The 27658-nt window shown below is 46.2% G+C and overlaps 1 protein-coding gene across 1 annotated transcript in view; it reads left to right on the top strand.

Annotated features, from left to right (window-relative positions):
- LOC134752913 (WD repeat-containing protein 7) overlaps positions 1–27658 on the top strand; it is a 162002-nt gene that overhangs the window by 26503 nt on the left and 107841 nt on the right. The window contains exons 17-21 of the mRNA XM_063688696.1: positions 940–1103; positions 17129–17223; positions 18204–18288; positions 19226–19294; positions 21107–21199. Of these exons, the coding sequence (XP_063544766.1) occupies positions 940–1103; positions 17129–17223; positions 18204–18288; positions 19226–19294; positions 21107–21199 (506 nt within the window). The remainder of the gene's footprint in view (positions 1–939; positions 1104–17128; positions 17224–18203; positions 18289–19225; positions 19295–21106; positions 21200–27658) is intronic.

The following is a 27658-nucleotide window of genomic DNA, read 5'->3' as shown; positions in this document are numbered from 1 at the left end:
TATCCAATCTGCTCTTTATCGATTCCCCATACAAACTTCCACCCCCTGAAAGGATGACTTCTGGGATAAAAACTACCCTATGTCCTTCCCCGGGACTCAAACTATCTCTATACCGAATTTCAACTAAATCGGTTCAGCGGTTTAAGCGTGAAGAGGTAACAGACACAGACACACTTTCGCATTTATAATATTAGTATGGATAGTATGGATATACGCACACACATCTGCGGGGCTAAGATGGACGGCTGTCTATCATTTGTCACTATACCTGTCACGCTCTAACAAGTACGTAAGTGCGAAAGTGACGCATGATATGACAAGTTTCTTCAAAGCATAAAAGTGTCTTTGATAGCAGACGATTTAACTCTTCTTTTGGTGATGAGATAGATAGACTAAACCATAGGAAATTGATAATACGCTAGATAATTTTCATTAATGGTATCAATCGATCAGGTTTATTTTTAGGATCAAATGTCTATATGGGACCCATTGCATTAAGGCAATACAAAAGTCAGAAATGATAGTCAAAATCCGACAGCCGTACTTCACTCGCGAAACGCTCCAAACAAAACGATAAGTGAACGTGACGTCAAGTTCACTGAGAGCCCATTTTGAATGTATGGACAAAATAAGAAAATTGCGTTTTTGTCGGTGAAATATTGCGTTTATGTATATAGTTGCTGTACAATCTTTTTTTGGATAAAATGTAAGAAATCTAATGGTACCCTTACTTTTTTCCTTTTTGTAAGTTGAAAAATTACTTAAATTTTTACTTTCAAGTCCTGTATTTTTGTATGATTTCCATATATTATTTAAATATCTACATTATTGTGATAAATTACTCATTTGTTATCTATGTTACTAGATTTTGTTATAAAATTCAACATGTGTCATCGTCCCTATTACGTGTAAGTCACGCGTTTTTGAGTTTGTCCACAGAGGTCTCCGTCATCGCAATCTAAACGCAATGCGTGCCGCCACGCAGCGCGGCATCGCGGCCCTGCAGGCGCCCGCGGGCGGCGGCGGCGCCGGGCCGCTCGCCGAGCCCGCCAGGGCGCGCCGCGCACAGCTCACCGTGCAGGGCTTCAGGAGCAACCCGAAAGGTAGGTAGACTATATGTAGTTGCAATAGGGTATACAGTCGCTTAACTATGTTACTGAAGGTATATCGCAATCTAAACGCAATGCGTGCCGCCACGCAGCGCGGCATCGCGGCCCTGCAGGCGCCCGCGGGCGGCGGCGGCGCCGGGCCGCTCGCCGAGCCCGCCAGGGCGCGCCGCGCACAGCTCACCGTGCAGGGCTTCAGGAGCAACCCGAAAGGTAGGTAGACTATATGTAGTTGCAATAGGGTATACAGTCGCTTAACTATGTTACTGAAGGTATATCGCAATCTAAACGCAATGCGTGCCGCCACGCAGCGCGGCATCGCGGCCCTGCAGGCGCCCGCGGGCGGCGGCGGCGCCGGGCCGCTCGCCGAGCCCGCCAGGGCGCGCCGCGCACAGCTCACCGTGCAGGGCTTCAGGAGCAACCCGAAAGGTAGGTAGACTATATGTAGTTGCAATAGGGTATACAGTCGCTTAACTATGTTACTGAAGGTATATCGCAACCTAAACGCAATGCGTGCCGCCACGCAGCGCGGCATCGCGGCCCTGCAGGCGCCCGCGGGCGGCGGCGGCGCCGGGCCGCTCGCCGAGCCCGCCAGGGCGCGCCGCGCACAGCTCACCGTGCAGGGCTTCAGGAGCAACCCGAAAGGTAGGTAGACTATATGTAGTTGCAATAGGGTATACAGTCGCTTAACTATGTTACTGAAGGTATATCGCAACCTAAACGCAATGCGTGCCGCCACGCAGCGCGGCATCGCGGCCCTGCAGGCGCCCGCGGGCGGCGGCGGCGCCGGGCCGCTCGCCGAGCCCGCCAGGGCGCGCCGCGCACAGCTCACCGTGCAGGGCTTCAGGAGCAACCCGAAAGGTAGGTAGACTATATGTAGTTGCAATAGGGTATACAGTCGCTTAACTATGTTACTGAAGGTATATCGCAACCTAAACGCAATGCGTGCCGCCACGCAGCGCGGCATCGCGGCCCTGCAGGCGCCCGCGGGCGGCGGCGGCGCCGGGCCGCTCGCCGAGCCCGCCAGGGCGCGCCGCGCACAGCTCACCGTGCAGGGCTTCAGGAGCAACCCGAAAGGTAGGTAGACTATATGTAGTTGCAATAGGGTATACAGTCGCTTAACTATGTTACTGAAGGTATATCGCAACCTAAACGCAATGCGTGCCGCCACGCAGCGCGGCATCGCGGCCCTGCAGGCGCCCGCGGGCGGCGGCGGCGCCGGGCCGCTCGCCGAGCCCGCCAGGGCGCGCCGCGCACAGCTCACCGTGCAGGGCTTCAGGAGCAACCCGAAAGGTAGGTAGACTATATGTAGTTGCAATAGGGTATACAGTCGCTTAACTATGTTACTGAAGGTATATCGCAATCTAAACGCAATGCGTGCCGCCACGCAGCGCGGCATCGCGGCCCTGCAGGCGCCCGCGGGCGGCGGCGGCGCCGGGCCGCTCGCCGAGCCCGCCAGGGCGCGCCGCGCACAGCTCACCGTGCAGGGCTTCAGGAGCAACCCGAAAGGTAGGTAGACTATATGTAGTTGCAATAGGGTATACAGTCGCTTAACTATGTTACTGAAGGTATATCGCAACCTAAACGCAATGCGTGCCGCCACGCAGCGCGGCATCGCGGCCCTGCAGGCGCCCGCGGGCGGCGGCGGCGCCGGGCCGCTCGCCGAGCCCGCCAGGGCGCGCCGCGCACAGCTCACCGTGCAGGGCTTCAGGAGCAACCCGAAAGGTAGGTAGACTATATGTAGTTGCAATAGGGTATACAGTCGCTTAACTATGTTACTGAAGGTATATCGCAATCTAAACGCAATGCGTGCCGCCACGCAGCGCGGCATCGCGGCCCTGCAGGCGCCCGCGGGCGGCGGCGGCGCCGGGCCGCTCGCCGAGCCCGCCAGGGCGCGCCGCGCACAGCTCACCGTGCAGGGCTTCAGGAGCAACCCGAAAGGTAGGTAGACTATATGTAGTTGCAATAGGGTATACAGTCGCTTAACTATGTTACTGAAGGTATATCGCAACCTAAACGCAATGCGTGCCGCCACGCAGCGCGGCATCGCGGCCCTGCAGGCGCCCGCGGGCGGCGGCGGCGCCGGGCCGCTCGCCGAGCCCGCCAGGGCGCGCCGCGCACAGCTCACCGTGCAGGGCTTCAGGAGCAACCCGAAAGGTAGGTAGACTATATGTAGTTGCAATAGGGTATACAGTCGCTTAACTATGTTACTGAAGGTATATCGCAACCTAAACGCAATGCGTGCCGCCACGCAGCGCGGCATCGCGGCCCTGCAGGCGCCCGCGGGCGGCGGCGGCGCCGGGCCGCTCGCCGAGCCCGCCAGGGCGCGCCGCGCACAGCTCACCGTGCAGGGCTTCAGGAGCAACCCGAAAGGTAGGTAGACTATATGTAGTTGCAATAGGGTATACAGTCGCTTAACTATGTTACTGAAGGTATATCGCAATCTAAACGCAATGCGTGCCGCCACGCAGCGCGGCATCGCGGCCCTGCAGGCGCCCGCGGGCGGCGGCGGCGCCGGGCCGCTCGCCGAGCCCGCCAGGGCGCGCCGCGCACAGCTCACCGTGCAGGGCTTCAGGAGCAACCCGAAAGGTAGGTAGACTATATGTAGTTGCAATAGGGTATACAGTCGCTTAACTATGTTACTGAAGGTATATCGCAACCTAAACGCAATGCGTGCCGCCACGCAGCGCGGCATCGCGGCCCTGCAGGCGCCCGCGGGCGGCGGCGGCGCCGGGCCGCTCGCCGAGCCCGCCAGGGCGCGCCGCGCACAGCTCACCGTGCAGGGCTTCAGGAGCAACCCGAAAGGTAGGTAGACTATATGTAGTTGCAATAGGGTATACAGTCGCTTAACTATGTTACTGAAGGTATATCGCAATCTAAACGCAATGCGTGCCGCCACGCAGCGCGGCATCGCGGCCCTGCAGGCGCCCGCGGGCGGCGGCGGCGCCGGGCCGCTCGCCGAGCCCGCCAGGGCGCGCCGCGCACAGCTCACCGTGCAGGGCTTCAGGAGCAACCCGAAAGGTAGGTAGACTATATGTAGTTGCAATAGGGTATACAGTCGCTTAACTATGTTACTGAAGGTATATCGCAACCTAAACGCAATGCGTGCCGCCACGCAGCGCGGCATCGCGGCCCTGCAGGCGCCCGCGGGCGGCGGCGGCGCCGGGCCGCTCGCCGAGCCCGCCAGGGCGCGCCGCGCACAGCTCACCGTGCAGGGCTTCAGGAGCAACCCGAAAGGTAGGTAGACTATATGTAGTTGCAATAGGGTATACAGTCGCTTAACTATGTTACTGAAGGTATATCGCAACCTAAACGCAATGCGTGCCGCCACGCAGCGCGGCATCGCGGCCCTGCAGGCGCCCGCGGGCGGCGGCGGCGCCGGGCCGCTCGCCGAGCCCGCCAGGGCGCGCCGCGCACAGCTCACCGTGCAGGGCTTCAGGAGCAACCCGAAAGGTAGGTAGACTATATGTAGTTGCAATAGGGTATACAGTCGCTTAACTATGTTACTGAAGGTATATCGCAATCTAAACGCAATGCGTGCCGCCACGCAGCGCGGCATCGCGGCCCTGCAGGCGCCCGCGGGCGGCGGCGGCGCCGGGCCGCTCGCCGAGCCCGCCAGGGCGCGCCGCGCACAGCTCACCGTGCAGGGCTTCAGGAGCAACCCGAAAGGTAGGTAGACTATATGTAGTTGCAATAGGGTATACAGTCGCTTAACTATGTTACTGAAGGTATATCGCAACCTAAACGCAATGCGTGCCGCCACGCAGCGCGGCATCGCGGCCCTGCAGGCGCCCGCGGGCGGCGGCGGCGCCGGGCCGCTCGCCGAGCCCGCCAGGGCGCGCCGCGCACAGCTCACCGTGCAGGGCTTCAGGAGCAACCCGAAAGGTAGGTAGACTATATGTAGTTGCAATAGGGTATACAGTCGCTTAACTATGTTACTGAAGGTATATCGCAACCTAAACGCAATGCGTGCCGCCACGCAGCGCGGCATCGCGGCCCTGCAGGCGCCCGCGGGCGGCGGCGGCGCCGGGCCGCTCGCCGAGCCCGCCAGGGCGCGCCGCGCACAGCTCACCGTGCAGGGCTTCAGGAGCAACCCGAAAGGTAGGTAGACTTTATGTAGTTGCAATAGGGTATACAGTCGCTTAACTATGTTACTGAAGGTATATCGCAACCTAAACGCAATGCGTGCCGCCACGCAGCGCGGCATCGCGGCCCTGCAGGCGCCCGCGGGCGGCGGCGGCGCCGGGCCGCTCGCCGAGCCCGCCAGGGCGCGCCGCGCACAGCTCACCGTGCAGGGCTTCAGGAGCAACCCGAAAGGTAGGTAGACTATATGTAGTTGCAATAGGGTATACAGTCGCTTAACTATGTTACTGAAGGTATATCGCAACCTAAACGCAATGCGTGCCGCCACGCAGCGCGGCATCGCGGCCCTGCAGGCGCCCGCGGGCGGCGGCGGCGCCGGGCCGCTCGCCGAGCCCGCCAGGGCGCGCCGCGCACAGCTCACCGTGCAGGGCTTCAGGAGCAACCCGAAAGGTAGGTAGACTATATGTAGTTGCAATAGGGTATACAGTCGCTTAACTATGTTACTGAAGGTATATCGCAATCTAAACGCAATGCGTGCCGCCACGCAGCGCGGCATCGCGGCCCTGCAGGCGCCCGCGGGCGGCGGCGGCGCCGGGCCGCTCGCCGAGCCCGCCAGGGCGCGCCGCGCACAGCTCACCGTGCAGGGCTTCAGGAGCAACCCGAAAGGTAGGTAGACTATATGTAGTTGCAATAGGGTATACAGTCGCTTAACTATGTTACTGAAGGTATATCGCAATCTAAACGCAATGCGTGCCGCCACGCAGCGCGGCATCGCGGCCCTGCAGGCGCCCGCGGGCGGCGGCGGCGCCGGGCCGCTCGCCGAGCCCGCCAGGGCGCGCCGCGCACAGCTCACCGTGCAGGGCTTCAGGAGCAACCCGAAAGGTAGGTAGACTATATGTAGTTGCAATAGGGTATACAGTCGCTTAACTATGTTACTGAAGGTATATCGCAATCTAAACGCAATGCGTGCCGCCACGCAGCGCGGCATCGCGGCCCTGCAGGCGCCCGCGGGCGGCGGCGGCGCCGGGCCGCTCGCCGAGCCCGCCAGGGCGCGCCGCGCACAGCTCACCGTGCAGGGCTTCAGGAGCAACCCGAAAGGTAGGTAGACTATATGTAGTTGCAATAGGGTATACAGTCGCTTAACTATGTTACTGAAGGTATATCGCAACCTAAACGCAATGCGTGCCGCCACGCAGCGCGGCATCGCGGCCCTGCAGGCGCCCGCGGGCGGCGGCGGCGCCGGGCCGCTCGCCGAGCCCGCCAGGGCGCGCCGCGCACAGCTCACCGTGCAGGGCTTCAGGAGCAACCCGAAAGGTAGGTAGACTATATGTAGTTGCAATAGGGTATACAGTCGCTTAACTATGTTACTGAAGGTATATCGCAATCTAAACGCAATGCGTGCCGCCACGCAGCGCGGCATCGCGGCCCTGCAGGCGCCCGCGGGCGGCGGCGGCGCCGGGCCGCTCGCCGAGCCCGCCAGGGCGCGCCGCGCACAGCTCACCGTGCAGGGCTTCAGGAGCAACCCGAAAGGTAGGTAGACTATATGTAGTTGCAATAGGGTATACAGTCGCTTAACTATGTTACTGAAGGTATATCGCAATCTAAACGCAATGCGTGCCGCCACGCAGCGCGGCATCGCGGCCCTGCAGGCGCCCGCGGGCGGCGGCGGCGCCGGGCCGCTCGCCGAGCCCGCCAGGGCGCGCCGCGCACAGCTCACCGTGCAGGGCTTCAGGAGCAACCCGAAAGGTAGGTAGACTATATGTAGTTGCAATAGGGTATACAGTCGCTTAACTATGTTACTGAAGGTATATCGCAATCTAAACGCAATGCGTGCCGCCACGCAGCGCGGCATCGCGGCCCTGCAGGCGCCCGCGGGCGGCGGCGGCGCCGGGCCGCTCGCCGAGCCCGCCAGGGCGCGCCGCGCACAGCTCACCGTGCAGGGCTTCAGGAGCAACCCGAAAGGTAGGTAGACTATATGTAGTTGCAATAGGGTATACAGTCGCTTAACTATGTTACTGAAGGTATATCGCAACCTAAACGCAATGCGTGCCGCCACGCAGCGCGGCATCGCGGCCCTGCAGGCGCCCGCGGGCGGCGGCGGCGCCGGGCCGCTCGCCGAGCCCGCCAGGGCGCGCCGCGCACAGCTCACCGTGCAGGGCTTCAGGAGCAACCCGAAAGGTAGGTAGACTATATGTAGTTGCAATAGGGTATACAGTCGCTTAACTATGTTACTGAAGGTATATCGCAACCTAAACGCAATGCGTGCCGCCACGCAGCGCGGCATCGCGGCCCTGCAGGCGCCCGCGGGCGGCGGCGGCGCCGGGCCGCTCGCCGAGCCCGCCAGGGCGCGCCGCGCACAGCTCACCGTGCAGGGCTTCAGGAGCAACCCGAAAGGTAGGTAGACTATATGTAGTTGCAATAGGGTATACAGTCGCTTAACTATGTTACTGAAGGTATATCGCAATCTAAACGCAATGCGTGCCGCCACGCAGCGCGGCATCGCGGCCCTGCAGGCGCCCGCGGGCGGCGGCGGCGCCGGGCCGCTCGCCGAGCCCGCCAGGGCGCGCCGCGCACAGCTCACCGTGCAGGGCTTCAGGAGCAACCCGAAAGGTAGGTAGACTATATGTAGTTGCAATAGGGTATACAGTCGCTTAACTATGTTACTGAAGGTATATCGCAATCTAAACGCAATGCGTGCCGCCACGCAGCGCGGCATCGCGGCCCTGCAGGCGCCCGCGGGCGGCGGCGGCGCCGGGCCGCTCGCCGAGCCCGCCAGGGCGCGCCGCGCACAGCTCACCGTGCAGGGCTTCAGGAGCAACCCGAAAGGTAGGTAGACTATATGTAGTTGCAATAGGGTATACAGTCGCTTAACTATGTTACTGAAGGTATATCGCAATCTAAACGCAATGCGTGCCGCCACGCAGCGCGGCATCGCGGCCCTGCAGGCGCCCGCGGGCGGCGGCGGCGCCGGGCCGCTCGCCGAGCCCGCCAGGGCGCGCCGCGCACAGCTCACCGTGCAGGGCTTCAGGAGCAACCCGAAAGGTAGGTAGACTATATGTAGTTGCAATAGGGTATACAGTCGCTTAACTATGTTACTGAAGGTATATCGCAATCTAAACGCAATGCGTGCCGCCACGCAGCGCGGCATCGCGGCCCTGCAGGCGCCCGCGGGCGGCGGCGGCGCCGGGCCGCTCGCCGAGCCCGCCAGGGCGCGCCGCGCACAGCTCACCGTGCAGGGCTTCAGGAGCAACCCGAAAGGTAGGTAGACTGTATGTAGTTGCAATAGAGTTTACAGTCGGTTAACTATGTTCATCTACGCACATATCGTTAGTGCTCTAAAATGCGTTCAGGAACCGTAGGAAATGAGTAGCATTATTACAACCAATTTTACTATGAGAACTTTCGTATATGTGGTAGTAGGTAAAATATGTACTTTAATGTTATTACATTAAAGATTTTTGTAAGGTTTTATGAGTTTAAATTTGGAACAGCTGTCGAAACTCAAGTGGGTCTCTGTTCTAGTAACCATAGATGTCAAAACAGTTATCAATACGAAACGGTTTTTTGCTGTTACGAAAGTAGAATTGTGAAAAGTTGTTTGTAATTTACATTTTAGTTAAAAATATAAGTAGTTTGATTCTGTATTTGTTCATTTTTTTTGCATTATTTTAATATCTATAATCTATAGATATTTTACAGGTAGCACTAGTAGCAATGCAGGTCATTTCCCTACGGCTTCTGAACCCATCTTAGAGTACTAATGATATGTGTGTAGATAAAGTAGCGTATGCAACTGTACATAATTAGGCCTTAAAACACTCGTGTGATTCTATTATGAAACTAGCTAACGCTCGTTTTATAAAACCACACTTGTGTTTTAAGGCTTCTTATTATGTATCAGTTGCATAAACTACTATACCGAACGTATATCGCAACCTAAACGCAATGCGTGCCGCCACCTATCGCGGCCCCGCAGGCGCCCGCGGAGACCGCCAGGGCGCGCCGCGCACATTTCACGGTGCAGGGCTTCAGGAGCAACCCGAAAGGTACGATATTGGTCCTTATAAATAATAATAAATAAATATTATAGGACATTCTTACACAGATTGTCTAAGTCTCACGGTAAGCCCAAGGAGGCTTGTGTTATGGGTACTGTTAGGAACAGAATGTAAAATGGGCTCGAAAATTAGGGTTTTAAGAGACAGTACCTTGTCGTGAGAGAAAATAACCTGATAATCCCGCGTTGACGGGCCCGCTTTCTTCTTTCTTCTTTTGTGTTCTTCTTTTCTTTCTCTCAGTTTATGTCTGTCACTGTCCACTTATGAAAATATGGAATGCTTAAGGCAGAAACAGCTGATATCTTTAATTTAAATGAATTCAACGAGGAGGCGCGTTCAGGCGGCCATTATGGTAATTGTCGAAGTGAAGTTTTTATCTAAAGGTGACTGAATGGGGTTTGAATGACGGATATCCGGTAGAATGAAAAGAATGTAAATTTGACATACAATGTTGCTATATGAAAGAACATATTCCTAAACATACTGCCCGGGAAGAAATCTCTAAGATTTCTTAAAACACAAGTACGCAAATTATCCGCTAGAGCTTAAAGACAAGTACGTTATTCCTTAAAACTAGGTATGAAATTTATTTAATGTTACAATCAGTGCTGGTAAGGAAGAGGGCAAAGTTTAGATACAGGGCGAACTAAATTATTGCCAGTACTAGTCTTTAAAGTGGCTACGCGTGCAACGCCATCCCGTCCTGGCGACAAAGAAACTATGCGAGCCAACTTCCAACAGTAAGGAGTTGTGTTCTCGTTCATAATGAGTACGATGTCATTTACCTTTAGGTTTTCCGATGGTTTAAACCACTTATTACGACCTTGCAAATGATGCAAATATTCTACATTGAAACGACGCCAAAACTGTTGAGTTAAATTTTGAAGAAGTTGCCACCGAGATAACCTGTACATTTTTTCAGTTTGTAAATCATATTCTGGTAAGGACACCATGCTATCTCCTATGAGAAAATGGGCTGGTGTTAAAACGTCGATCTCATCAACGTCGTCAGAAATAGGACATAGAGGCCTCGAGTTCAAAATCGACTCCAGCTTACAAAATACGCTGCTTAATTCTTCAAAGGTAAGCACGGTTTCACCCAAAATACGTCTTAATAATAATTTAGAGGATCTAACGGTCGATTCCCAAAGTCCTCCCATACTCGGAGCAGAAGGGGGATTAAAATGCCACTTGAGTTGATGTTTGAGGAAGTAGTTTAGCACGTCAGGATCCGCGGTGCACCGTTTTAGGAAAGCATAAAGTTCCTTTAGGTGATTGTTAGCTCCGACAAAATTGGTTCCACAATCAGAAAAGACATCAGTACACCATCCTCGTCTGCTAATAAACCGAGTGAGACAGGCTAAGAAACAGTCTGTGGAGAGATCTGATACCAATTCCAAATGGCACGCCTTCGTGACCATGCAGACAAATATACACAAATATGCCTTCGTGACTGGAGCACGTTTTTGTTTAGACGTCTTTATTAAGAACGGACCGGCATAATCTACTCCGACCTTTGAAAACGGTCTACAAGGCGTGACTCTTGATGGAGGTAAATCAGCCATTAAATAGTCGGCAGGTTTCGGGTTGGCTTTGAAGCATTTGTGACATTTACGAATTAATCGTTTAATGACAGTCCGAGCGGATAAAATCCAGAATTGTTTACGCAGTAACGACAGCAGCACGGGCGTTCCCACATGCATGTACAAATCGTGATAATAATTTATCAACAAGGTCGTCAAATGGTGTGATTTCGGAAGGATTACTGGGTGTTTCCGTTGTGAGGACAAGTTCGTGTATTTCAATCTTCCTAACACCCGCAGGAAACCCTCCGAGTCAATGAAAGGGGTCAGTTTACGAAGGTTAGTTCGGTGAGGTAACCCTCGCTGCACCAATCTTATTTCAGTGGCGAAAACTGAACTTTGGACAATTTTTATTAACGAGTATAGGGCGTTACGCCATTCGACGCAAGTCAATGGACCCACTCGTTTTGAAGTAGGATTCTTCAAATTATGAACGAATCGAAGACAGTACCCGTGGACTTTCACGAGCTTGTGAAGGGAACTATATTTTGACATGAAGTCAGTTGCATCTACCTCACAAGAGACTTTGTTCACGTGGGCAGTAGATACTACCTCCTCCTCAGGATCCGGAGAAACCGTTTTTCGCGCAACGGTATCTTCGGATGGCCAGGTATCTGGCGCTTGCGTGAGCCATGGTGGGCGCCACCAAAGAGGATGTGAGCCAAGCTCCGAGGGCATCAAACCTCGGGAGGCAGCATCTGCAGGATTCATTGAAGATGGTACATGCCTCCAGAAGGAAGGAGACGTGTTAGCTAATATCTGAGAAACTCGGTTTCCCTCAAACATTTTGAGCTGATACACGGGTGTGCGAATCCATGACAATGCAATGCTCGAGTCACACCAGATTACAATGTCATGGGCAACAGTAATCAGTTCTGAAGCATGTTTAACAAGTTTAGCCGCTAGGAGGGCTCCACATAGCTCCAGACGTGGAATAGTCAATTTCTGTTTCAAGGAAGAAATTTTGGACTTGGATAACAGCAAGTGGACTTCCACTTTACCATTGATCCTCTCGACACGAAGGTAGACCACAGCAGCGTAACCTTTAAGTGACGCATCTGAAAATGCGTGAAGAGAAAATTTGCTGCCATCAGTAGGCAAGACAAATCTGCTTAGTTTAATATCTGATAAGCTGGAGAACTCCCCAATAAAAGCAAGCCACTGATTCTGTTCATCATCAGGTAAGGGGTCATCCCAGCCGATCCCTAAAAGCCACAACCTTTGCATGAAGGCCTTCGCCTTAAATACAATTGGCATCAACCAGCCACAGGGGTCGTATATGCAAGCTATGTTAGCAAGCACGGCACGTTTTGTCATCCCAGTGTTGGTAATTCTGCTATGATACATGAACACATCAGCAGTAGGGTTCCATTTCACACCGAGTACCTTTACGGACCCTTCATTTTGAGGTTCAAATGACAACGGTCCTTCACGGACGTCGTCAGGCAAGTCAGATAAAAATTCATTGCTATTGCTCGACCACTTTCGCAATTCGAAACACCCTTGACTTAGGAGATCGATGAGCTCAGCTCTCACCGTTCGAGCTGTGTTCAGATCAGAAGCTCCTGTCACTATGTCATCAACAAAAATTTGATCTGACAAAATTTCACTAGCGACAGGATGTGAAGTCTTGGCTTCCTCCGCCAATCTCAAGATGCACCTCATAGCGAGGAACGGACTTGAGGAGACTCCGAACGTGACCGTCCTCAAACGAAATTCTTCGATGGGATCATCAGTGTGTTGACGCCAGAGAATTCTTTGATAGTCACGATCGTCCGGGTGCACAAGTACCTGTCTGTACATACCCTTGATGTCACAAGTGAATGCGACAGGCTGAAGGCGAAAACGTGTAAGTACGTCTACTATGTTCCGCTGAAGTTTGGGACCAACGTGCAGAATGTTATTCAAAGACACGCCCGTAGAGGAGGGCATAGACGCATCGAAAACTGGCCTACACTTTGTGGTGGATGAAGACTCTTTTATTACAGCATGGTGGCTAAGGTAATATTTTCCACTACCCGGAGGGTCAAAGACAGGCTCCATATGATTCTCGTCCAGGTATTCTTGAAATACCTTACTATATTCTGCCCGGAGCATAGGATCTCTTTTAAATCTCCTCTCAAGACTCAAAAGCCTCCGAGTGGCCAATTCACGACTCTCACCCAACTCACTTTGATTTCCCTTAAAGGGCAGACGGACAATAAAACGGTTTTCATTGTCCCGCGAAACATTATTTAAAAAATGATCCTCAATAATTTGATCCTCGGGATCAGGAAGTATAGATTCGGGAATTTGTTCAATTTCCCAGAATCTAGTCAGACAATCATCTAATGCCACATGATGAGATGACAGATGAGGAACCGAATTGGTAGCCTGTAAGGATTTACCAATTATTACCCAACCAAAGATGGTTCGGTAAGCCGCCGGTACATCAGTAGAAGGCCACACCTTCTCACCGCAGTAAATGTCATTGTAGACATCACCACCTAACAAAATGTCTATAGGCTTAGACAGGAAAAACTCATTATCAGCCAACTGTAGGCCTTGATAATTTGACTTTATGTCCGCAGACAGGGAGACACTGGGCAGGTTGCCAGTAGCATACTTTAAAATGACAGCCGAAACAGTCAGCAACGGCTTGTCAGAAGTCGTGGACTTTAAAAACACAGTGGTCATTCCATGAGACCGATGAGGCACACTGGGCCCTACTCCGTAGATAGCCACAGGTTGATGGTTGTGTTTCAGTTGAAGTCTTCGAACACACTCCTCTGAGATGATAGAAACCTCCGCACCAGGGTCTATAAACAAGCGAACAGGTTGAAAGTGTCCATCTCCGTTCCCAGCAAGACCCATGGCCGTAGCTAACACCACATTTGGCAAAGTCGGCTTAGTATCCTTTACCAAAAAGGACTTCATTGTAGCATTATTAACACTGGTAATGCTACTAGGTTCTGGATCACCTTCTGGATGTGAAGGCTCAATCACTTCAGCCATGACAACAGCAGACTTAACCGCAGGTGGGCAACTGTCAGTTGCCGAAGACGGACAGATTAAAGTGTGGTGTTTAGCTCGACACAACTTACATTTATGCAAAGAACTACATTCATGATACTTATGAGTACCAAAACAGTTAAAACACAAATTTTTAGATTTCAGAAAATCTCTACGCTGGTCAATATTCAAAGTCTTGAATTTATTGCACATATACATGTAATGATCCAAATTACAATAGCGACAATTTATTTCCTTATTGCCTTCTTGGACATGCATTACCATTTTGGCATTGCGATTAGGCAGAGGTTTCATCACAGCTTGTTTATTTGACCCGCTAACAGTTGCCTTCAATGCGATAGACATTTCTAATGCCTTACATTGACATTCCAAGAAAGCAATAAGTTCAGAATATTTAGGAATATCTGAACCAGTCAAACTTAATTCAAATTTACTGCGCACATCAATAGGCAGCTTTTTTGATAACACATGGAGGAGTATAAACGACCATTCGTCAGGTTTAAACTTCAAGGCTTGAAGCGCAGCTAAATGTTCATTAAAAGTATTTAAGAATGGTCGCAGTTCATTTTTCAAATTCACAATAACAGGGAGTGACATTATCGCCTCCAAATGCATATCGGCAATAAGTCGTATATTGGAGAATCGATTCTCCAACAGTGTCAGTGCAACATCATAGTTCGGATCAGTGAGCGGCAAATGTTTTACTAAATCTAGGGGTTCACCCGATAAACACGATATCAGATAATGTAATTTTCTCACAGGTTTTATGGTAGCATTTTCGTCGACTATACTTTTGAAAATATTTATGAAATTAGTCCACTTGGTGACATCTCCTGTAAATGACGGAAGTGAAATACGTGGCAGTGGAATTTCCGGCGTGTAACATTGTGTATTACCTAAATTCGACGACGATGGGGGATCTGCCGGGCATAATTGAGTATAAATAACACTTACACTGTTCAATTTTGAGTCATATTCCAAGAATTCCAGCTGGTGTTTCTCTGCGTCGAAACCGGCACGTTTCCCCGCCTCCACAGCAACATAACTTTCTTTAAAGTCGTTCTTAATTGGAGTTATATCACTGTATCGGGTCCGAAATTCCACCAACCTCGTTTTATTCTCGTTTGCGCTCTGCGCTGAATTGTATAAAATATCTATTTGTGTCTTGGCCAATTTGTACCGAATATCTGCACTCATTTTTCTTCAAAAACTAACAAACTACACAAAAACAAAGCTGCGGCTTTGTTTTGCGAATAACCTCAAAATGAAACGCGATACAGACTGAAGTGACAGTTCTCGAACGACTTCACTTCGTTGACGAGCATAGAATAAAATTAAGGTGCGTTTGCACTGTACGACAAACGTACGGACTATGAACGATTTTAAAAACGCCCCACAGATTGTGAGCGTGTAAACCAGCCTTATCTTGCTACCAACACTGACGAAACGAATGATTGTGAACCCACCTTCAAATTTGTAAAACGTAACTAACAAAATGCAAAGCGGACAATTAAACGTATAAAAACGTATAAGTATTTCTTTAACGTTTAAGACAAACTATGATATACGTTAATACGTTACACGTAGACAAATTACTAAATTACTTCCGTAAGAATAATGCAACACATGCAGTCACTTTCAACAAAATATCCACGTAACGAGGATAGACAATTACTTTAAGACTTTAAAGTACGACAAATGCAATCTTGCAGAAATAAATGTACCGTGTACAGGCAGTAACTTACTTAGAAATTAGTTACGACAAATATGCAAACTTGCAGAAAAATGACTTGACAATAAATGGCCGACCGCACGAAATGAAAATGTCCGGTTCTACTAAATGAATGTTAAAGAATCCGTGGCTCGAATGGACCAAATTTTATGTTAGGAACAGAATGTAAAATGGGCTCGAAAATTAGGGTTTTAAGAGACAGTACCTTGTCGTGAGAGAAAATAACCTGATAATCCCGCGTTGACGGGCCCGCTTTCTTCTTTCTTCTTTTGTGTTCTTCTTTTCTTTCTCTCAGTTTATGTCTGTCACTGTCCACTTATGAAAATATGGAATGCTTAAGGCAGAAACAGCTGATATCTTTAATTTAAATGAATTCAACGAGGAGGCGCGTTCAGGCGGCCATTATGGTAATTGTCGAAGTGAAGTTTTTATCTAAAGGTGACTGAATGGGGTTTGAATGACGGATATCCGGTAGAATGAAAAGAATGTAAATTTGACATACAATGTTGCTATATGAAAGAACATATTCCTAAACAGGTACTAAGACAACGATATATATTTTTTTTTTTACTAGCCTAATTTAGTGTCCCACTGCTGGGCAAAGGCCTCCCCTCGTTTCCTCCACTCGACCCTGTCGTTTGTAGTGTCCCGCCAATTTGGATAAAATGCGTCTAAGTCGTCCCGCCATCTCCTTACGATATATATAATATATAATATATAAATACTTAAATACATAGAAAACACCCATGACTCGGGAACAAATATCTGTGCTCATCACACAAATAAATGTCCTTACCGGGATTCGAACCCAGGACCATCTGCCTGCGAAGCCAGGTCACTACCCACTAGGCCAGACCGGTCGTCAAAATATGTCATTACAATTGGGCAGTGTTTTCCAACCGGGGTCCCTTTGTTTGACATAATTATTGAAAGTCATAATGTAATGATTGTCATATTATCATTAGTCATAATTCTGAAACCGTTAACTTTTCAGGATTTTCCTCAGTAGGCCGAGCACATGATTGACACGACAGTATCTCGCCGCGAGATAGACTACCCGTCTTTTACTAACTGTATGTATTAAAGGGAGATGGGTAGTCTATCTCGCCAGATACTCTCGCGCCAATCATGTGCTAGCCCGGCTGGTTATCCTTTAGGTTAGGTTTGTTTTATGGCAATCTTGAAAAGTTACGTGATTCTGAGAAAAACCAAATTATGAAACAAATCCGAAATTCATTCGTGTTAGCAAAATTTTGAGATTTTGCGAAACTTTTTAAATCAAATTTCAAAATAATAGTTTCGACACAGGTACGTTTTTGTATACTTTGTCACAGGGCGGACACGCTATACATCAAAAATCACTTGCTTTTCTATGTGTGAACCGTCTGTACACGCGTCATGCATCATTGTGTGAGTAAGTTGCTTAAAAACAGTACTGAGCGGCCGGCAAACGGCCGTCAATCTGCTGTCGCGGGGCGAGGTAATTCGAATCGTATGTTAATACTATTACTTATGTATGATAAAACTATTACTTATTCTGTGACTTTGTCCTAGATCCGGAGAGCCATATCCTCTTCTTCGACATCGAAGGACTCATCGTCGAGTTGCTGAGCGAGGAGTATTCTTGCATGAGCCCTGGGACTTTAGAGGTAAGCATTTTAAGAGGAAAGGGAACGACCGGTTCTATACAAACGTAGTCCTCATTTTCCTCTAGATATTAACATTACTCATAGAAAATATTTTTACACACTAACTAATTGACGTAAAAATTAACAGAATGAATCTTATGCTAATCTGTATTATTTCCGTAGCATATTTGCTCTTAAACACACTCATTTTAATTAAGATTTAAATGTGAATGTAAAAACTTGATCTAGTCAACTTTTCTTTAAGGCGGTTCCCTGAGCCAGAAGGCGAAAAATCTCCTTATATGATCCTGTTTTTCTAAGTGGCGTTGATATTCGTAGACGTGGAAAAAATATATGTAGTTGTTGACTATATTATCGTTAATATCATAGCTTCCGATACACGAATTATGACACTTCGCTCGATACAATTAATTCCCAAAGTAACCTCTAACTCGGACTTTTAATCCAACTTTACTCGGTTATTTATTATGTGATACTATAAACAAAAAAAGAAGAAAAAACAATCTTAACTTAAATAATAATTTCATAGCTTTTAAAATAAATAAAAATCGACAAAATTCGATTAAAATTGACACTTGGCGCGCATGATCTTTCCCGTTCTTTCTTGCGAAATGTGACAGAGACAGCGGCAAACCAATGGAACGGCCTTAAACAATTAATACAGATGTAGTGAACAGTCATTTGCCATCGTATTTTCTCGGAAACTTTCGTATTTGTCATGCTATTTCAGTTAACCTCAGTACTTTTTGTATTGAGACTGAAATAGCACAACAAGTTCGTGCGTTTCCGTGAAAATACGACGTTTATTCACTACATCTGTACTGTATGTGACGTTCTCAATCAAAGGGTACCACATTGTCGCTTGCCATAAGGATGCTCTGACAGGTTATTTGTATAAAGATACAAGCAGATTTCGTCTTTACGGTAAGCGACAGTGGTACCTTTTGATTGAAAACGTCACGTATATTCTTTTTTGCCAGGCTGCCGGTCTCATCACCAGCGAATACATGACAATGGCTGCTCTCACGCAGTCTGCGAGTCCTGACGCCACCAAAAGGATATCCGGTAAGTTTTTTTTATCAATAAAAGGTGTCTGGAACAACGCTTTTATACGATACAAGTGCGGAAAAGAGGAAATTCGAAACGAGTGGCGATAAATTAAAACACGACCGCAGGGAGTGTTTTAAATCGACACGAGTTGCGAATTACCTATTCGCAACTCGTGTCGTATCGTATCGTGTATCGTACAACGTTTTACAGTACATATGGCTCTTTAAACTTTCGACATATGCACAAAAAGTGCACTTTACGCACTAGTGCGAGAAAGTAGCACCATATGTACTGTAAAGAGTATTTGTATTGTACTTAAAAGGAGATTTACCTAATAATTTCTTTAAAAATATCTACACAAATTGTATCAAAACCTACGATTATTTTCAATCGAATAATACAATTTGTGTGGGTATTTTTCAAGAAATTCTCAGGTAAGACACATTTTAAGTTTCGTCCCTATTCACCCCAGCCATCCCTATTCACCTCGGTTGACGGTACTTAATGTACACCTGACGATACAACTTCTCTGCAAAGTGACATATTAACCATAGCACTACCCATACGGTCCATCATCCGGCATATGGAGATGGTGGGGAAAGCTCTTGAGTAGCGGACGGAACTTTCCTAGGGGGGTAACTGCACAAAAGATCCCTATGGGTCGAAGTGTATCCGCAAGGGCCCCCGAAATTATAAGATAAGATAACCATAGCACTACCTTTCCTAGAAAGAAGTGTAATTTTGCATCTCTGTCGGTGCAAGTCGAATTTTGAATACTGTTTGTATTTTTATAAGCAATTGAAGGTAGTAAAGTGACGTCAGCGACGTCATTATGAAGTCATAATGACGTCAGTGACATCATAATGACGTATAAATGCTACCTGGGGAGCAATCTATAAATTCAAATCCTATAAAATGACATTGTATATTTCACGCTGACTGAAATGGATAGATTTCTTCGGCCGCGTGAAAGACAAGGCCGGCGATATGGAGAGGATATTGAAAGAGAAAGACAAACATGGTAAAGTATATTTACGTATTTGTGTAAGACTTTTACTACTTTTTAGGGTTCCGTACCCAAAGGGTAAAAACGGGACCCTATTACTAAGACTCCGCTGTCCGTCCGTCTGTCACCAGGCTGTATCTCATGAACCGTGATAGCTAGACAGTTGAAATTTTCACAGATGATGTATTTCTGTTGCCGCTATAACAACAAATACTAAAAACAGAATAATATAAATATTTAAATGGGGCTCCCATACAACAAACGTGATTTTTTTGCTGTTTTTTTTCGTAATGGTGCGGAACCCTTCGTGCGCGAGTCCGACTCGCACTTGGCCGGTTTTTGTAAGCCTAGCAAGTACACCTAAGTATACCTATATGTGCCATTTTCAACCAAAAGGGTACTTATTGTCGGTTGTCAATAAGGCGCTATTTCCATATAGCTTCAATTCGAAATCAACCTTATTGACAAATGACAATGTGGTACCTTTTGGTTGAAAACGTCATGTAAGGTTGGCATTCCACATTTTTTTTTGACCTGACAAAGAAATTGGACAGGTGGGATACCACCCTAAGTAATATTATGACCGAAAATACTGGGTCAGTCCCATCTGGGTCATACACAACAATTATTTTCATGTCTCTCCTGTTGACATACCCAAATGGCTTCACATTTGACAGCTCATAAATTATTTGGCAGATGTCAAACAGTACAAAGTTCACAAAAGTTCATATATTTGCCGCGTCATTCCAAGCTAGAAGTATACTTACAGTACCGGCCAATATTATATGTGGCTTTCCATCTGAGAAGGGTCCTTATGCTTCATGTGCAATCTTTCTATCAGAATTTCTGTTGGAATTTCAGATAAAACCTTATTGCACTTTAAGCATAAGGACCCTTCTGTTATGGAAAGCCACATATATGTGTTTGTATGAAATGACTAGTAAAATATGCAATCTAACTACAAACTAACCTATATTGTTTATACAAGTTCATACAAAAACACACAAAGGTGAAATATTATTGGCCGGTACTGTAGGTCCAATGTTCATATTTTATTCCCTCCACTATGGACAAAGCCATTGATCCCCTAATTAGCCTCATGCATGAAGTTTATATTTGAACGAAATATGTTTTATTCGGATGTTTGTTACCGTTATATCATGTTACAAATGCATTTCCGTTTTTAAATTACCATTTAATTACTTAAAATTATAAATAAAAAGTACAAAAATTTGCCCGCGAAAAGCTAGTGAGCGAAACGCTCGAAACGCCACGTGACGTCACGCGTTCGACAGATTAGTGTCATTAGTAGCAAACGTCAGTTGGGCCGCCCAACGTGTGACGTCATCACGCTCTGTCGAATTCGCGCCAAAAATTATGAGCGTTTCAACCGCTCAAAAAATTTTTTTTTTTTTTTTAAATAATGTTAAGGTTTACAAAAGTATTTTTATCATTTCCGGTGTTCCAACGATATAAATTATGAATCCAAAAATAAAAATAAATTCATGCATGGAGCTAATTAGGGTTCCGTACCCAAAGGGTAAAAACGGGACCCTATTACAAAGACTCCACTGTCCGTCTATCCGTCTGTCCATCTGTCCGTCTGTCCGTCTGTCCGTCTATCTGTCTGTCCTCAGGCTGTATCTCATAAACCGTGACAGCTAGACAGTTGAAATTTTCACAGATGATGTATTTCTGTTGCCGCTATAACAACAAATACTAAAAAGTACAGAATCCTCGGTGCGCGAGTCCGACTCGCACTTGGCCGGGTTTTTAAATTGCTTACGCTTTGGGTTGTGGGTTAGGTTAACCATATGTTTTTTCTAGGTATCCTGGCCAAGATGAAGGAGGGCGCGGAGACGGTGCAGACCAAGCTGCAGGCTAAGGCGGAGCAGCTGAAGGGCCATATGGACAATAAAGGTAAGATTTACAGGTATTTCTGTGCACCGTGTGGGACTGGCTTTATCATTGTTAAAATATACTCATAGAAACACGAAGCGTCATCTAGTGCAATAAGTAATCAGTAATCAGTGTGTTTATTGCTGTCATAGGTATACAAGTTGGTACATTTTATTGGTTCAGCTATGAAACCCTGTAGGGCACTGCAATATAACTTAAATCTAACTTAATTACTATGGCTTAAGGGGCCGTAGTCGATTTTGGAGCAAATATTTAAAATTAATAGATTTAGTTTAGAAATAGAAAATTTATGGTGGTAAATTATACAAATTGATGTATAAGAATAGTTTCAGCAAATGTTGTAGATTGTTTAAGTATCAAAATTATGTTGAAATTAAGTCGGTTTTCAGAGAAATTGTCACTTGTTTTGAAGTAATTTCTGGAGAAAATTGATTTCGTCTAACTTTCATTTACACTACTTCAAAGTCATAATAATAAAAATGTAGTCTGATAAACGTCAAGTACAGGATATGTGTAATACAAAATTACCATGTTTAGCCGTCCAAACTTTACAAAATTTACAAATAAGAGCGACAAAATCAGTGCTTTATGCGCGTTTACCTAAACGTCCATCAGAAAAGCCAACATTACTAATTTAGTGAGTCTGTTTAAAAAAAAATGATCTGATAAAAGGTAAGATAAGAAGACGTGCTAATAGAAACCAGTACTTGTTATTTCAATTAGGTAACAAAAGGTGTACAGTTTCACCGACTAAATCTATCAATTTTACATTTTTGCGACTAAAATCGACACCGGCCTCTTAAAGCCGCTCTCGAGAACATTCTCGGTTTTGTATGGGGAATGTTCTTGTTTGGGTCTTGTTTGAGAACATTCCCTGTTCCCCAGTAAACGGTGAAAATTCTTGAGAACGGCACAACTCTATCAGTTTACTTTCACTGTCATACGGGAACAGCCCTCTTCATGTAAAGTTAACCTTCGTATGCGCTGTCAAAAAAATTGCCATATAAATAGCAATCGTGACAACTTCATGTTTAAGTTGAATATAAAGCTAAGATGATGAGCTATATGATGCTATTACTACTGATAAAACACATAGACTGCGCTTACGGCGCCGTCCGTGAGGGCTCCATTATTTCACGAGATCGAATTTAAACTATCGTCAGACATATTAACTTAAATAACTTAGCTATTGATGTATTTTAGTTATTCGTAGACGTTAATATTGTAGTTTTCCTTTTTAAATATTATTGTACGTTCTGTAAGTTTGTCTATCTATCTAATTCGAATTTTCCACTCGTTTACTCTAAGGTTAGCTGGAAGAAATCCCTTATAGGGATAAGCTGGCCTTTGTACCTAAATTTATATGAATTTCATGTTAACAATTTTTGTTTTGTACAATAAAGTGATTTACTACTACTACTACTACTTAGCGGTCTTACTCATGTATTTTTAGTCACTCGCGTGACATGTTCACGCGCTGTGTGATGTGTGACGGTTTCACGAGATTGTAGTAACTGGGTAGGTCACTACACGTAAGCCTTCGTTTGTGCGAAGCAGGCGATAGCGTCGAAGCGATAAATAATAAGAGTAACTTCAACTTTAAATTATAATCATAAAAAACTAATAAGAAAACGTTACAACTTAAAATATGCGTAAGCGGCAGGTATACAAAACAAGTGCGCGGGTGCATGCGAACGCGGGCCGAGAGCGAGTGAGTAGGCGCCGACGCAGTGGGGTGATGCGCGGCGCGCTGCGCGTGACGTATGCGCATGCGCTGCTCCTTTGTGTCCGCGCGTCTACCCGAACAGTCCAAGCGCCATAAGCGGAGCGGAGCGGGTAGCGAGATACCGCTACAAGATGTTTAAAATTCGATAAAGATAAAATTGTTATTATTCTATTCTGTAAACGCAATGGAGTGTGTTTCAAATACACAAAATTCCTATTACTAATAATCATATTAGCGTAGCGAGGTTAGGTTCAAAGTCGGTGGGGAAAGGTTTCAAATGAATCCCGGGAAATCGGGAAATTTCGAGACTTTGAATAAAAGTTACCTCGCAGCAAGATACTAAACGGCACACAGTTTTGGTTCGTGTTTCAATTCGGCAGCGAAAATAATAAAAAGTTTATTATACACCAGTCAGCACAAAGATAAACTGTTTTGTTACGACTTTCTTATCAGAGATAATGTTATTTTCACACCACATGCTCGACAAAGCCGGATTATATATCATATAAACCTCACCGAAAGCAAGACATTATATCCCTTGGCTTTAGCCGGGTTATAATGTTGTATGGAATTTCATTATAACCCGCCGGTCAATAACGTAATTTTCACTTTTCATCATCCTTATTGCTATGACAATAAAGTCTAATTTCGTTAAGCAAAATGTGTTGCACCCGCCTGCGGCCATGTAATTGGCGGTCGTGGGATATTCGAAAACCGAAGCCGCTATTTTGTCATTTAAATTTCGAAAACCTCTGAAAAATAAAGGAATTTCATTTGACCTCATTTCCAGTACCTGTCGGGATACTTGGGATGACGTTTTATTGTGTGTGGTCAAATGCCGCAATGGGTGTCGTAACATGCGGTTCCTGAACACATCATAGAGAGCTTATAATGTGTGTACATAAATCGGTGTATGTAATTGTACAGTCGAGTTCATAAATATGTGTACATTTCTTCACCTTAATCCATTGCAATAAGGTGAAAAAATGTATACATATTTATGAACTCGACTGTACATCATTAAATAGGCATTAAAACCGGCGTGTGATGTTTTTGAACCCACCCTTGTACTTTAATGCCTTTCATAATGCAGCAGTCACATAGACTGTTATAGAAAAACTTATTTGAGCTTAGAACTATAAAAAAAAACAGTGTACAGTCGCCATCAGATATATCGGAGCGGCCGAGGTGCTCACAATATCTGAACACGCACTCTAACGCCTTGACAATAGAGGCGTGTTCAGATATTTGTGAGCGCCTTGGACGCTCCGATATATCTGATGGCGACTGTACCTGTTTCTATTACTGATCTTAAACTATGTACATACTGTTACTACTACTAGCTCGTGTTACCTAGAGAACAGGTTTTTTAGGGTTCCGTACCGAAAGGGTAAAAACGGGACCCTATTACTAAGACTCCGCTGTCCGTCTGTCTGTCCGTCTGTCTGTCTGTCACTAGGCTGTATCTCATGAACCGTCATAGCTAGACAGTTGAAATTTTCACAGATGATGTATTTCTGTTGCCGCTATAACAACAAATACTAAAAAGTACGGAACCCTCGGTGGGCGAGTCCGACTCGCACTTGTCCGGTTTTTCAAATAAAACGTTCAAATCAAGTGTTCGTAATGTATGCAATTAAAATCGCTAACCACGAGCATTTATCGGGTGAGATTAACTCAATTATCTATTATACTATTATTACATTTATTCATGCAGACTCAAGGCGATCTACATTTGCAGCCGTCTGCGCACATACGGTCGTAATGAATGACAAACAAATAAAAAAAACACTTACCTTTGCACAAACTATCACAATTAGCATATTATTATTTACAACGACGGGACTTAATCGCGTAAAATAAGTATTAAATTTACCTCCGACGTTTCGAGGACGGCGTTGTCCCCGTGGTCTCGGAGAAGACTGGCTAAAGTTGACATCAACATCTTCTAGGCGCGCGAGTTTTTCGAACTACCCGCACTTGGTCTTGTTTATTAACTTGAACGTTTTGCGCACTAGGGATGTTACCGGGTCGACACACAACACTCACAATATTCGATTTTTCAACTTTCGATATTTGGTTTCGCTTACACTTACTAATGACTGGGTTCCATGTGGATGAGATCTTAAAACCTTCGTCTCGATTGAAATTTCTATGTTTCTTGATTTCAATGGCTTCACGGATTTTTCTACTATAAAACCCACGATCTGTAGAAAGTATTCTAGGGTTGTGAAGCTCAATCCAGTGGTTTGGCCCTGACTCTAGTAAATGCTCAGCAACAGCAGACTTGTTCACCTGACGGTTCTTGACAGCTGCGATATGTTCCTTAACTCGCTCCGCAATGGTACGTTTCGTTTCCCCGATGTTGATTAAGTCCCGTCGTTGTAAATAATAATGAGTAAAAATCGTGACAATTAGCATATCCCCTCGGGCGGCAAGCTACCTCGAATGGGACGCTCTCTGACAACCGCGCGTGCGGTGGGCCGCCATTTTGAATATGGAAAACACGCCGCATTGCGGCTGCGCGCCGCACGGCGCGAAAATTTAAAATATTGCTTTCCCGCTCGAGGGGTTAGGCCACAAAAAACCACGATTTTTAATATAATGAGGGCTAGCGTTTTTGTGCTCACCAGTTGACGCCACTATAGATGTAGGTCCAGAAAAACAGATCTCAAAATTTTTCTATGTTTATTTTTATAAAATCAATACGTTATTTTTATAATATACACAAATGTATTTTAACGTCTAAATGTGCCATTTTTTCAACCTGTTTAATTTTGCGTATATTTTAGTTGGCACTTTTTTTAAACCACTAACATTTATTGAGCTATATCTATTTGTTGTTTAGTTTTTAATACCATTATGTTCGGAAGTCATTTAATTCTCACCTTTTATTATAAGTATATCTATTTCTTTCGGGGCATGCGCACAAAACGCAGAAAAAAAGAACAGAAATTTGAATTTGATGGGAAAAGACAGAAGAAAGTTGTGTGGTTGACTTTTGATTTGGTGCGGTTAATTGAAAAGGCGGAAGAATTTGTTATTTAAATATTTATATAGAAAGTGATACTTGCGGCAGATTTGTTGTGAAGTGAAGTTACACAGCATTTATCAAGCATGGCACAAGGAGCAAACCGAAAACCTGCACAAGCAACACCTTTTGATGACGCATTTGACAGTTGACAGACTTAATTTTATTCACTACGCTTTCCGCCCGTGTGTCCGCTTGTACAAAAGCCTACGCCCTCATCAAGGCAGTCTAGATGCAGCCTACACCCGCAATTAGTTCTTTACCGCATTACCATAAAGGTCAAATTCCTCTGGAATATTAATACGAACAACTGCACTTTCCCGTTTTTGCAAAAGGGAAATATCTCGAGGGCCTACCGAGAAGCGGGCATCTTTCTCTGTCACTCTAATCACGCCTTAATTGGAGTAAAAGAGAAATATGCCCGCAATTTGCTAACTTTGATGTTTGTTGTAGGCCCTCAATTTCGTCGTTTTAAATTTAGAGCAGTACAAACTGAGTTTGCGAGTTAAAATGAACTTTAATTCATGGAAATATGATTGAAGTTTCTATGCAATTTATACCTATTTAGTGTATTTGTGTGTTCGTATTTATCTCGCAATTTACTAGAACTATGCGTACAGTCAATGTCAAAAGTATTTGGAGGTTTTATTCGTTTGTCTTAGTTATTGTACCTATGTGAAACAACCACTTGACAACTTGTTTCCATTTCCATATTTCTTCAATATTTATTTAGCCAATATCTTTATCACTTTGATCGCCTACGCGTTGCGGGTGCGGTTGTGCGTGTACGACGTACAACCGCCGCAGACACTCGTGCCTGAGGAAGGATTCCCAAAGAATCCGAAACATGTCGCCAAAAGCGACTAAAAATAATAGTGAGTGAAACCGTACTGATCTAAATATTTTGAATACCAACAGCTACAAAATCATTATGCTTATTTAGGTAACAATAAATACTAGTCTAAAATGTTACTAGAAGAAATCTAAATGTCAAAAAAAAAACAACAAAAGAAGTACATCTAATGTATTATCAATTTCCTCATTATAATCAAATATACCTACTAAATAATTAATCGTATCGAATCAAAATTAATCCCACGTTGTTTTATCATTCATGTAGTCTTGTGTGGTATAATAAGCTTTAGATATAAGTCTTTTCACCCCAGCGGGCTTAGCACGGTAGCATTTTTATCGCCTGTCACCATGCCTGTCACGTTCTAACAAGTATGTAAGTGCGAAAGTGACAGGCATAGTGACAGGTGATAAAAATGCAACCATGCTGACACCGCAGACAAATATAGCATTAATGTACTAGCAAAATACCGGTTCAAAAGTACCATTAGCTATCTTTGCTAAGATCTGGGCGTTGTAAGAACCTTTAATGGTTTTATTAGGTACTGTGCAGAAATCGGGTTTTGTCTCTGGTTGGTTGTTTTTGGCCTTGCTCTTTTTTAGGGTTCAGTAAAGCCATTTAACAGGACACTCCTGTTTTGTGAGTCACGATGGCGGCATACCATATTTTTGTACCTAATTTGTACTATTTAGTACCTCCATTAGAAAAAAGTGTACCTCCCGGTACTTAAAGTTATTACCAAAAACCATTACACCCTCCATTCTGACAGTCTGAATGGCGCAATACTTTATTACGCAATGATCCTGCGATTATTGAAGGATTCTATAAAAACCAAATTTTGTACCTTCG

Source organism: Cydia strobilella, chromosome 25 (genome assembly GCF_947568885.1).
Source record: "Cydia strobilella chromosome 25, ilCydStro3.1, whole genome shotgun sequence".
Lineage (NCBI taxonomy): Eukaryota > Metazoa > Arthropoda > Insecta > Lepidoptera > Tortricidae > Cydia > Cydia strobilella.
This window is presented reverse-complemented; position numbering and strand designations above follow the sequence as displayed.